This window comes from Plecotus auritus (assembly GCF_963455305.1).
Source record: "Plecotus auritus genome assembly, chromosome: 7".
Taxonomy (NCBI): domain Eukaryota; kingdom Metazoa; phylum Chordata; class Mammalia; order Chiroptera; family Vespertilionidae; genus Plecotus; species Plecotus auritus.
The window spans coordinates 166,967,535-166,979,760 of NC_137774.1; the positions used below are offsets into that span (position 1 = coordinate 166,967,535).

Below are 12,226 nucleotides of genomic sequence, written 5' to 3' on the forward strand. Positions count from 1 at the left end.
AATATGTGACTGATTCACTAAAAATTGTCATTCTGTTTTACTGTCTTCATGCCCAAAACATGAACTTAGTGGTTTCTTTCAGAAGGCATTTGCCAGCACCACTTCTTCTTCCAGAGCATCTCCCACACACATCCACTCAAATAAATTAGTGTTTCAGGCTCGACTGACTCATGTGGCCAGCGCAGCAAGGTGGCATGCCAATGCATGATGTACGTCTGCTGGCCATGGCTAGAAGCTGGGGGGGAAGTGCTGTTTTCATCTTAGCAGTGTTTTCAGAAGAGAGCTTTCCTTCCTCTGCCTCTCCTGTGCCTCCTGGAGAAGGGTGCCACGTGCTGTTTTGCACCCGACTTTTCGAGACTGTCAATGTTGAGAAAGACTAGACTGTGAAATTTGTCCAAATGGTGTCTACTACATTTTATTTAACTACATTTTATCTGATGACAGCTGTATTATGAAGTTTTACTTATTTAATTTGTTAACAGAGGTTTAGGGACATTATTTACAAAACCCAGTGTTTTGCCTCTTGTGTACCTTTCAACTTCTGTGTGTGCATGTGGCTTCCTTGTGTTTCCATTTCTTAACATTGTACTTTTTTCTTTCAAAAATAACGGGTGTGACTTGCTGTAGCTCCTTTCTTTTCATTGAAAAGCGAAGGGGACATTTTGGAAACTGATTAATGCAGAGTCAGGACCAGAACACCCGTCCCCTGGTTTGAGGTCATGTGTCTCCCCAGCAGATAACTTTTGAAGTCCTGACGTGGCACAATTTCTTGTTTGTTGCCTTTTTACTTCATGTGAACTTTGTTTATCTCTAATATTAAAAAAAAATAATTGCTCAAAATTTAAAAAGGTACAAAGGGTGTCCCAAAAAGTGTATGCACACTTTGAATGATTATAAAGTCAGTGTTTGTTAACATACAATTCATTTTCAAAATTTGAAATAATCTACAGAAATGAATACTTTTTTTCCAATGCCTTTTTTCAAACTAATGACTGTTCTGTTCCAGGCACTACTGATAATGTGAAGCAAAGGATCTGCAAACATCAAGAATCATTTTGTTCAGTATTTGTGTGCCCTCAATCCGTTGACTGTTGCCGGTTTTGTACCGTAAACTTTATCTTTATGTAGCCCCATAAAAAGTCTAGTGTCACTTTAGGATAAATTTTCTTTATTCAAAGCTTAGTCTGGCTTCACCCATTATATCAAATCAGTTAAACCTGAAAAGGAATGAAAATTCAGTAAGTTATCAGCTGTTAAAGAGTATATGCATTTTTTGGACACACTATATACTATGTAGTTAGCAATGTAATGTTTAATTAAAATATAGGGTGTACCAAGAAAATATATGCACACACTTTAAATAGTTATAAAGGCAGTGTTTATTAAAATACATTTCACTTTCAAAATTTAGCTATCAGCTGTTTAAGTGTGTATACATTTTTTGGGATACCTTGTATATATAACTAAATTTTAAAAATTTTACCACCCTATAAACACTATTGTTTTCAATATTTTAAGTAAAAAAATTAGTTGAGGTGCCAAACATTTATCATTACGTGTGTATTTAACAAAGTTTATGAATATGACACCTAAAACACTGGAGTGGATTCTTTCTCGCAGAATTTATATAAAGTAAAGAAATAACAACATTTGGGGTATACTTTTAAAATATGTTACAAAAGACCATCAAAATATGTTATGCATTTTATATATGTCTTAGAGACAATTCAATAGAATTTGGTTAACTGAGGATTAGTGCCAAAATTCTTTCTAAATTACATCTGAATGGAATGGAAAAATATGGCATATTCTTATTTGGTAATTTCAAAGCAATTACCAGATACTTACTGACTGTATATCTGTCAGTCTATAGGAAAACAATTTGCAGAGTACATAAAATGTGTTTAAACATTCTCTGCTCTGTGTGCTTTGATAGTTCAGTCAGAGCTTGGAGACTGAATTGTCTCTGTTTTAAGAGCATTCATTATTTAAATGAATTTAAAAATATAAATTGATGAAGTGAATTCCCCAAAGTAAAATATCTCTTCTTACCAAGTTTAGGTGCATTTCTCCATTCTACAAATTTATGCGATTGGTTTTGTATACTGAGGAAATGAACTAGTAACAAAAACTAGAATAATTACACTATCTGTAGCTCAAAATGTAGAGATAACTAAGTTTGTACTTATTGGAGCATGTAACATTACAAATCTGATGAGACAGCAGTTATATAAAAGAGAGCGAGCAAAAGATTTACATGAAACTATAAAAATACTAATGAGACTATTGTTAGCAATATGTTATGTCTAAAATGAATTATTCCTCAACCCTGTCCCGAAAACACAGTGTTATGGAAATATCATTTGAAATTCATTCACAAGACCTATGCAGACTTCATAAGCTATTGCTGATGTGGTTATTTTCTTTTTTTACCCTCTTTCTCTACACATGGACACACATTCACGCATACTTATGTAGCCATTTCTGGTTGGTTTCTTATTTTCTACTATGTACTAGAGAAGGAAAGAGATTATTAAATTATATATTAAAAATTTAAATTTCTAATCTTTGTTTTCAAGATAAGATTTGCTAAAGAAGAATCTCATTAAAAAATAATTATATTTATTAAATCAATATTTTAGTGCTTATCTTACCCTGAAATTGTGTTTGGGGGTAAAACTAGTGTAGAAAAAGTTAATGATTCTGACAAAAAAGTAATCAACTAATTATAGCAATTTGCTATTGCCATGACATCCAGTAGTATAATCAGTAGTTAGTATTACATCACGTTCCTTTTTTTAATTTCATTTTTATATTGCTTCATTTGTACTGTATTTTACAAAAATGTCCACCTGTCCACAACAGAGAGGGGGGCCCACCCCTTGGGTTGAGGAACTCTGAACTAATTATTTGGGTTCTTGGGGGAGAATAAAATCAGGTTAATATTAAAAATTAGGAGTGACTTGTTTAAAGAGAACACATACTGTTCTGAGACGAGGGAAAAAATAGCAAGAAATGCTGCTGATATATGTTTGTTTGAAAGGATGGGAGGGCAGAGTTGAGAAAACTTAACCATTAGAATGCTGCTTTCCTCTAGGAGAGGTAAAACTGTAAGCCAAAACTGAGCAGAACTGTCATGGGTTTGGGAGAAATGGAGAGAGAGAAAATATAGGATAGATGGTGTTAGAAATGGGTCAGAGCCAAGGGCCTCAAAGAAGATTGCTACCCTTAAAAAAATGTTAGTAGTCACAGACTACATTTTCTCTACAGTGATCTCCAGTAGCTCAGGTACAGAAGGTGACTGTTTTGACTGATCAAAGTTGACAATCTGATCAATGGAAAAACAGTCCTTAAAAAATGGACATGTGTGGTGGGTGGAGACCAAGAGGTTGATAAATGCCAGAAATGAGGTTATGGGTGGAATAGCCAAGTAGATGAACACTGAAGAAAGAGAATTTCTTTATATACAGCAAGACAAATAAGTGTCTTAAAGTGGCAAAAGGAAGACGGGAAAATGAGGGCATTGCCATCAGAAGCTAAAGCTGATGAAATATGAAAGAATTGAACCGACACTTTAAAAAAACTACTGGAGAATCTTTGGGGAGACAGTGAGGGGGACTCATAAGCCAAGCAGGAGAGGAAGAATTTTATTAAAAGGCTGGGGGTGTTGAATGTTAATAAATAACGTAAGGGAATTTTTGGAAGGGACAATGGAATGAAGAATCCAGGATAAAGGCACCCAAAAGCATGAGGCCCTGACCATCAGTGTGTGAGGTTGGGGAGTGGACCATTGTATTCAGGCATTTACAGAGGCTTCTAGAGATGAGAGGTCTGGGAAGTTGACTTTTATGAAGGTATAGGCTGGCCATTCCTAAGGAGATCCCAGATGAAGCAGGAGACTAAAAAATTAGTCCAGTGACTGCAGTCACCGGTCAGTGTTCAAAGAGGTGACTATGGAGACTGCTGTTTTCTCGTTTGCCAAGGAAACCCTTTAATAAGGTTTCATCCACTCTTTGTACCTAAAACCTGGTAAGATAACCTGGATCATTTTTAAGCTTAGAATTACAGAACATGCTGTAGGACTTTTATGATATTGATTTTACCATTGATTAGGGCAAATACATATTGAATCCTAGGTAGATGTTAGCTGTGAAACAGACTGAGTGGCAAAATGTTTGTATTTCTTGCATTCTATTGTTAACATGGCATATAGATGCTTCATCAAAAAGATATGTCAGGTTAGACAGGTATCCTATCTAATAAAAGGGTGATATGCAAATTAACTGTCACTCCATCACAAAGATGGCGGCACCCATAGCCACAAGATGGTGGCACCCAGTCCCCTCAGCCCGCAGGAGTCCCCCAGTCCTAAGGGGGTGGCCGCTGAGAGCAGGCAGCATAAGCGGCCTGGCGAATGCTTGCTTCAATGCCACGGCGACAAGGCAAGCGTTCCACCCCCACTGCGGAGCAGTCAGGGCCTCTGGGCAGTGCGCACGGGTGGCCTTCTACACGGAAGCTTGGCAAGCACGTCCCTCCCATGTGTCCCTTAGGCTTGCTGCTTAGGTTGTCTTTCCTTCTGTGTCTGGAGGGAGGCTGAGGACCCACCATTGCTGTGTGTTGCTGTCCCTGGGACCGCAGCACCAAAGGCTGCAGGGCGCTGGCACCCTCCAGAGCTGGGCGCTGCTGTGGGGAGCAGTGCTCACTCTCTTGGATCCACCTGGGCCTGGCATGTTCGGTGGAGGCAGCTGGGAGCTGAGAGATCCTGGGCTCGGGGAGTAGGGGGTGGGGTAGGAGCAAGCAGGAGGAGAGGAGGTCAGCGTGATTCATTCCAATGGATCTCATTCCAAGACTTCATTCAAGTGCAGAAAGCTCTTGGGTGACATCAGAGCCTTGGACCTCTGACTCCCCCACCCTTCGGCTGCAGCTAACCAACTTCAGGGAGGGAGGATGTTTGAGAAACCAGCCTGTCTGGGTGGAAAAGAGTGCGGGAGCATCCCTCTGTTTGCTTCTGTCTGTTTTCTCTTTATAAATCCCATTTCCGGTTTTCTACACTCTTTCTAAGCGTGACCTGGCTTTTGACAGCAAAAACACACTTCTCTACAGTTTCAAAGAAGACCTCATGGACTGATTCTGTTGCCTCTGCCTCAGAAACCAGCGGGTGTATACGTTGTGTTCATGTAAAAACATTCAAAACTGTAGAGAACTTTCATGAGTTTACTTGAGCCAAACTGTCCACACTTGCCGGGAAGCAGAATCTCAAGGGGTTGGGACAATGATCTGGAGAATGGCTGTTTTTTTTTGCTTTGTTTTATTCATTCTTCTTCTTTTTTTAATTTAATATATTTTCATTGATTTCCTAGAAGAAGGGAGCGGTAGAGAGAGACAGAAACACCATCGGTGAGAGAGAATCACCGGTTGGCTGCCTCCTGCTTGCCCCCAACTGGGAATCAAGCCCACAACGAGGCAAGCATCCCGCCCCAGCCGCAGGGAGCCTCTGGGCCATGGAGAGCCTCTGGGCAGTGGGCCCAGAGCGGCCAGGCCCCAAAGAGAGCAGAGAACCACGGGGAGTGGGCCTAAGCCGTCAGGGCTCCTGGATTGGAGAGGGTGCAGATTGGGCTGAAGGACCCACTCCTCATGCATGGATTTTGTGCACCGGGCCTCTAGTAAATTTATAAAGAGAAACCAAAGAACATAACCATGTTTTTTACCTTAACAATAAGAATGTTCTTTGTCAAGAGAGCCATTCCTGGCCCATTTTATTTTCTTAACATTGTTTTGATTAGAATTCTGATGGTATCTTCAAACGCTTGAATAAATTTTGAGATCATAGAAGCAATCTAGCCTATAAATGGTCCCCTTCTGGGAAGTCAAAGACTAAGGTCAGATCACTGAACGCTATGAAAAGTGTTACATTGCTCTTCATAATTGTTGTGGTTAGGTAAAACATAGTAGATCAAATAGTTAAGCATTGATTAAGGCCCATTGACTTCATAGGTGGTTTATTAGAGTGAGAGTCACCTGAAACCAGTGTATCAGGAAAGAATGTGAAAGCATTTGTAAAGAACTCAGCTAATTTATGAATATCTGCCAAACTGCAGTTTGGGATTTGGCCTTTTAGAAACAGAATGAATATACATTGCCCCTGGGAAAAATTTTACATATGGTGAACAATTCTGCAAACATTAGGGCAGGGTTGGGGGTTCTGAATTAAATTATCTTAATCAGAGCATTTTTTAGTTTTGGAAAGTTGATTAGCTATCTTAGCTGGAGTCATTGGACTCCAACTGGGCAGAACTCTATAACTGTAATATTATAAAAAGAATTGAGCGGGGCCCAGCTGGCATGGCTCAGTGGTTGATCATTTGACCTATGAACCAGGAGGTCATGGGTTTGATTCCCAGTCAGGGCACATGCCCGGGTTGTGGGCTCGATCCCCAGTGTGGGGGCGTGCAGGAGGCAGCTGATCAATGATTCTCTTGCATAATTGATGTTTCTATCTCTCCCTCTCCCTTCCTCTCTGAAATCAATAAAAATATATTTTTACAAAAAGAATTGAGGGGGGATTTGAGACCAGATCTATTCTTTCACTGAGTCATATGAACAACACAGTGTTCTGAGCTGGACAAATGTAAAGCAAGAGCCTTCCACTGATATGTTTTGTAGTCTAGTTTTTAATGAAAAGGAAATGAAAGAGTTGCTTTTAAAACTTACTTTAATTCTTTTTTTTTCCAGTCGATTCTTATAAATACCACTTAAAAGCATATTGTTAGTGGTCAGAACATCCTATCTTTCTGCCACCCACACCCTGAGCATGCAAATCAGGTTTTAAGTCAGATCACTAGGAAGATAGAGAATAATTAACTTTTTAATTCCCTGATTGAAAACACAGAAGCAAATGTCACACTCTTAGGATCATAAGCAGTTACTTATGCTCTTTCTGTTAAACACCTGCAACATTCTCATTCATTCATTCAACAGTTTACTGAGCGTCATCTGTGGTGTTATTTTTGTGTGAAGTCAAGTTTGCAGAAAATAGTATTAAGATAATTGATTTAGACAGGAATTTATCACTCAACAATAGATATTCACCTCATAGATGGGGAAAAAAACACACAAAAACCCAGAAGCTATTGTCATCAATGGTATGGTCTGCTTGACCAGAGAGTCCAGTAATGTCGCACTTAGATTTACGCCACAGACCATACTTAGACACTGAGAAGTTGTGGCAATGCACAGATTAGGTCAGATGTTTACTTCTTGGGTTAGCTTGACTGTCTACAGATGTCTGAGCTCCATAAGAAAATGATCTTCTCAATCCAAATATTCCACGAGCATGGTTTTAACAGGGCCATTAATAATCTCAGCAACTGGCCCCAGGTGATTGATGACTGTGCCTGTCAGAGTGGATGAATTATAGGAGCTCAAGAGACAACCAGGTGGGGCCCTGGCAGGCACTACACACACTCATGTGTGTAAACATCAAAATGAGCTCTATGTACATCGTGACGTTCTTCTGTCAGGTAGATAAATCATGATGGAAATACTTGGACTTGACTATTTGATATTAGCCTCCAATACTAACCAGTGTCAAAATAGCCAACTTGCTTCTGCCTCTTCTAAAGTTAGGTAGTTCCAAAAAGTGGTATCACATTTGAACCTATAATGTTAAAGGCCAAAAGGGGAGACAGTTTACAGTTTATGAAATTAATTATGTGAATTATTGCTGAGTGCTCTTTGTAGTAGACTTAGTATTTAAATCTTGGACAAGTACCGTATGCTAGCTTTGTGAGGTTGGGAATGGAAATGGGGTAGAGGACAGACAGACTTGATTCTAGGAATTTTCCTGATATAGTAGGAGTTCCTTAATCACATGTAGCACCAAAAATAAGTAAGTAAGTAAATAAATAAATAATAAGTAAGTAAATGGAAACAATGCGTTTCTAATATGTTATGAAAGGCCTCATTTCCCCCAACAACTTCCTTTATAAAAATAGTGCTTACGGTTTCTCTGGAAAACATTTCAGAAGTAATAGGATTTTTCTAAAGGCATTGGTGAATATTAGCATATGTTACCTTTAATTCACTAAATAATGAAGATTTCACAGAGAAAATCAAATTTCACAAAAACAAAATAGAAAATTCATGAAAGTCAGCTTTACTAAGAAGGCACTAGTCCCTCTAACAGCACTGATCTCCCTCCAAGGTCTGTAACTGAATGATGACTGCTACCTGTGTGCTCATAATGTACAGACTTCAGCGAGGGTTTCACATAGTTATTGTTTACTTCAAGGAATGCGGTTGAAAGGTAATTAGTTTCTTGTTTGCTCCTGAGTTCACATTCTGTAATTTTCCCCATTTTCCAACAATGCACAAAAGTTAGATTGAACTATTTTGGCAGGAAATACTTAGGTATAAATATAGACTTCTATTACTAAACAACAAAATTTTAATCCATGGTGATTTTTTTTATACTTTAATAGTAGAAACCTTTTTTATTATGTTTTACTATATTACTTTTAATGAGAAATTTTTGATGAAAATGTTATCAATTTCTATTTACAAATTCAGAGACCAAGAAATATCACAGGCAATAACATCAAAAGGACTTTCCTATGGATTTGCCAAATACAAAAACAAATTTAAAAAGAACTTAAGAGAAAATAAAATTCTCAGTGCCTTAATTAAATTATGTGTATAGCCGTCTGAATGTCAAAATACATGACCTGTTGCCTTTAAAACTAAGACCCCAAACTTACTTTTGAAAGGAATGCAGAACAGTGCGTACATTTCCACAAAGCAAGATTTTTTTTTATTTTTATTTTTTTTGCTCACTGTAATTACCGTGTCAAAAAGAAAGATTGTTTAAAGAAAGAATTAGTGGCTAATAGAAATGGAGCAAGGTGGAAAACATTTAATTGAAGACAGATTTGGTAATTTTATAACAGAAAAACTCCAACAATCCTGTCATCTTACCTCTGTTAAGAATTATAGATGTTTCCTTACAAAGCTCTGTTTTCTAAATCAAAATACAAATTTTGTGGGGCTTGTTCTGTTCCTCAGACAATTTTGCAATACTTGTCCTTCTTACTTCCAAATAATTTATTCTTTTGAGAATTATACATAATATGATTCTATATATCTCCAGGTGCTCTGTCATTACATATGTAGTGTAGCCATATTTATTAATTTCTTAAAAAGGTCAATAAGAAAGATTCATAGAAAAGGGTAGCCTGTACCGTGCAAACAATATAAATGGAAATAATGATTTCATTCTTTGTTAAATGTTGCTCAACTGTTTTTTTAACCAAATCCAGGGACTTGTTATCTCAAAGGCTACTATTCATGTTCAGTGTACACAGATAAAGAATTGTACTCATATAGCTAAAAGTTAACTGCAGTTAATTCTCAGTCTTTATATTTTACTATTAAACTCTTCTTGTCAGTGGTCTTTAGTTCTTAGCTTACTACTATTATTATTATTATTATTATTATTATTATTATTATTTTGTCCTTCAGTAAGTTCATTATCTTAACAAGGAATGAGACAAGAGGGTTGTTATCACTTGTCAATTGTGCTATCATGTTTTAAAGCAGCTTTGCTGAAATGCCCAGAAGAACATAAATGAAAATTACTTGCAAAACTCATGTTTTTAAAAGTATGTTTTTATTGGTTTTCAGAGAGAAGAAGGCAGAGGGAGATAGAAACATCAATAATGAGAGAGAATCATTGATCTGCTGCCTCCTGCACACCCTCCACTGGGGATCAAGCCCACAAACCAAACATGTGCCCTGACTGGGGTATCAAACCATGACCTCCTGGTTCACAGGTTGATGCTCAACCCCTGAGCCACCTGGCTGGGCAAAACCAATGCTTTTTAAACGTGACCCGTACATTTGATATAGCTCTGTTATCTCTGTTCTCTGCGGAGGACCCACAGTCATTTGTAATATTCAGAAAGTGGAATGCCTGGTCTCAGGGCAGAGAGAAAGACATGGAATTCTGTTTCTCTTTGTAAAAGCCTTCTCCTATTTTTATGAAATTGGTACTTACACTATGTAATATCAATGACTATTGACATTGGTAGTATTCTTGACTTTTAAAAAAAATTGATTATAAGAACCGACTTTATATTTTGGTCCTAGATTTTCCACATGACCTATGACCTGGCCAGCGCGGTGGTGCGCATCTTCAACCTCATCGGCATGATGCTGCTGCTGTGCCACTGGGACGGCTGCCTGCAGTTCCTGGTGCCGCTGCTACAGGACTTCCCCTCCGACTGCTGGGTGTCGCTCAACAAGATGGTCGTAAGTCCCTCCTGTTATGTCCCGCTCGGCATTTGCAATGCCCTCCCAAAAAGTTACCTGTTTCTGTTAGAATGATCTAATTTCCCCCCACCCATGTTTATAGAAAACTTCATTTTGCTTCCATGGATGGGAAATCAGATGTTATGTTTCTTTTCTACAACAAAATTTCATCTACGTGAAATGTTCCTGGGGATGTACTAGTATATGTTACAGCCTCTATTTTTAGATATCTTACTCTGGTATCTTGAGGCATTTTATTTCAAAGGTACAGGTACAAACATGCACACAAATAGCCATAGTACAACATTCCTTTTAAAATGCCTACTCCTGCCCTAACCAGTTTGGCTCAGTGGATAGAGCATCCGCCTGTGGACTGAGGGGTCCCAGGTTTGATTCCGGTCAAGGGAACATGCCTGGTTTGTGGGCTTGATCCCCAGTAGGGGACTTGCAGGAGGCAGCCGATCCATGATTCTCTCTCATCGTGGATGTTTCTATCTCTCTCTCCCTCTCCCTTCCTTATCAATAAAAATATAAATAAATAAATAAATAAATAAATAAATAAATAAATAAATAAATAAAATGCCTACTCCTGTCCTGTCCAGTGTAGCTCAGTTGTTTGCGCATCTTCCCGTTCCCAGTCAGGGCACATGCTCCGGTTACAGACTCGATCCCTGGTAGGTAACATGATGTTTCGCTCTCACATCGATGTTTCTGTCTCTCCCTCTCCCTTCCTCTAGCTCTAAATTCAGTGGGAAATCTTTTTTCTTCAATGCCTACTCTTTAGAATAACTTCTTTCTTTCAACTTGATTTTAATATTTACTATATTCATAACATGCAATTCTAGGCATTCTTAAACATACAGAGACATGTGCCTTAGTATAAAAGCAAATGAGCTGGCTATAAGGTGCAATGATATTTCAAACAGTAATCCTTTCTAGGGAAAACTTCATGGCAAAGGTAGCATTTAAACTTTGCCCTAAAAGATATGAAAATATCTTTAAAATATGTGAAGTATACATTTGATTTATAAAAAATATAACCATATTCACATTAAGTCTAAGAGCATGTTTTGCTCTAAATAGTGCGACACTCACAAAAGAAGTGAAACAATAGTGAATATTTTTCATATATACAATTGCAAATATTTGTTCTACTTATGTTAGTTCTCATATTTTCTTCTAGCATTACATTTTATTTCTTTCTGTGTTTTCAATTAAACTTATTGGGGTAACATTGGTTAATAACATTATATGAGTTTCAGGTATACAATTTTATAATACAGTAGAGGCCCGGTGCACGACATTTGTGGACACAGGGAGTTGGGGGGTTCCCTCAGCCCGGCCTGCACCCTTTCACAGTCCGGGAGCCCTCAGGGGATGTCCGACTGATGGCTTAGGTCACTCCCCACAGGGGACAGGCTTAAGCTGCAGTCGGACATTCTTAGCGCTGCCGCGGAGGCAGGCCGCTGCGCTCGCCAGTGGCTGAGCAGCGCTCCCCCTGTGGGAGCACACTACCACCAGGGGGCAGCTCCTGCGTTGAGCGTCTGCCCCCTGGTGGTCAGTGCATGTCATAGTGACCAGTTGTTCCACTGTTTGGTCGATTTGCATATTACCCTTTTATTGTATAGGATTGTTTGTGTATTCAATTGTGTGCTCACTACCCAGTCTAGTCTCCTTTCACAACCTTGTATTTGACTGCCTTTACCCTTTTTATCCTTCCCCTTTCCCCCTCCTTCCCTGGTAACCACCATTCTGTTGTCTGTATCTATGAGTTTGTTTTCTGTTTCTTTGTTTGGTCATTCGTTGCATTTCATTTTACATCCCACACATGAGTGAAATCATATGGTTCTTGTCCTTTTTCTTCTGGCTTATATTACTTAGCATGATACTCTCTTTCAAAAAAAAAATAACAATTGTCTTT

General features: G+C 38.5%; 1 protein-coding gene across 2 annotated transcripts in view; it reads left to right on the plus strand.

Moving 5' to 3' along the window:
* HCN1 (hyperpolarization activated cyclic nucleotide gated potassium channel 1) overlaps positions 1-12,226 on the plus strand; it is a 324,316-nt gene that overhangs the window by 180,562 nt on the left and 131,528 nt on the right. For both annotated transcript variants that reach the window (XM_080682007.1, XM_080682008.1), the window contains exon 3: positions 10,144-10,305. In XM_080682007.1, coding sequence (XP_080538133.1) covers positions 10,144-10,305 — 162 coding nt within the window. The remainder of the gene's footprint in view (positions 1-10,143; positions 10,306-12,226) is intronic.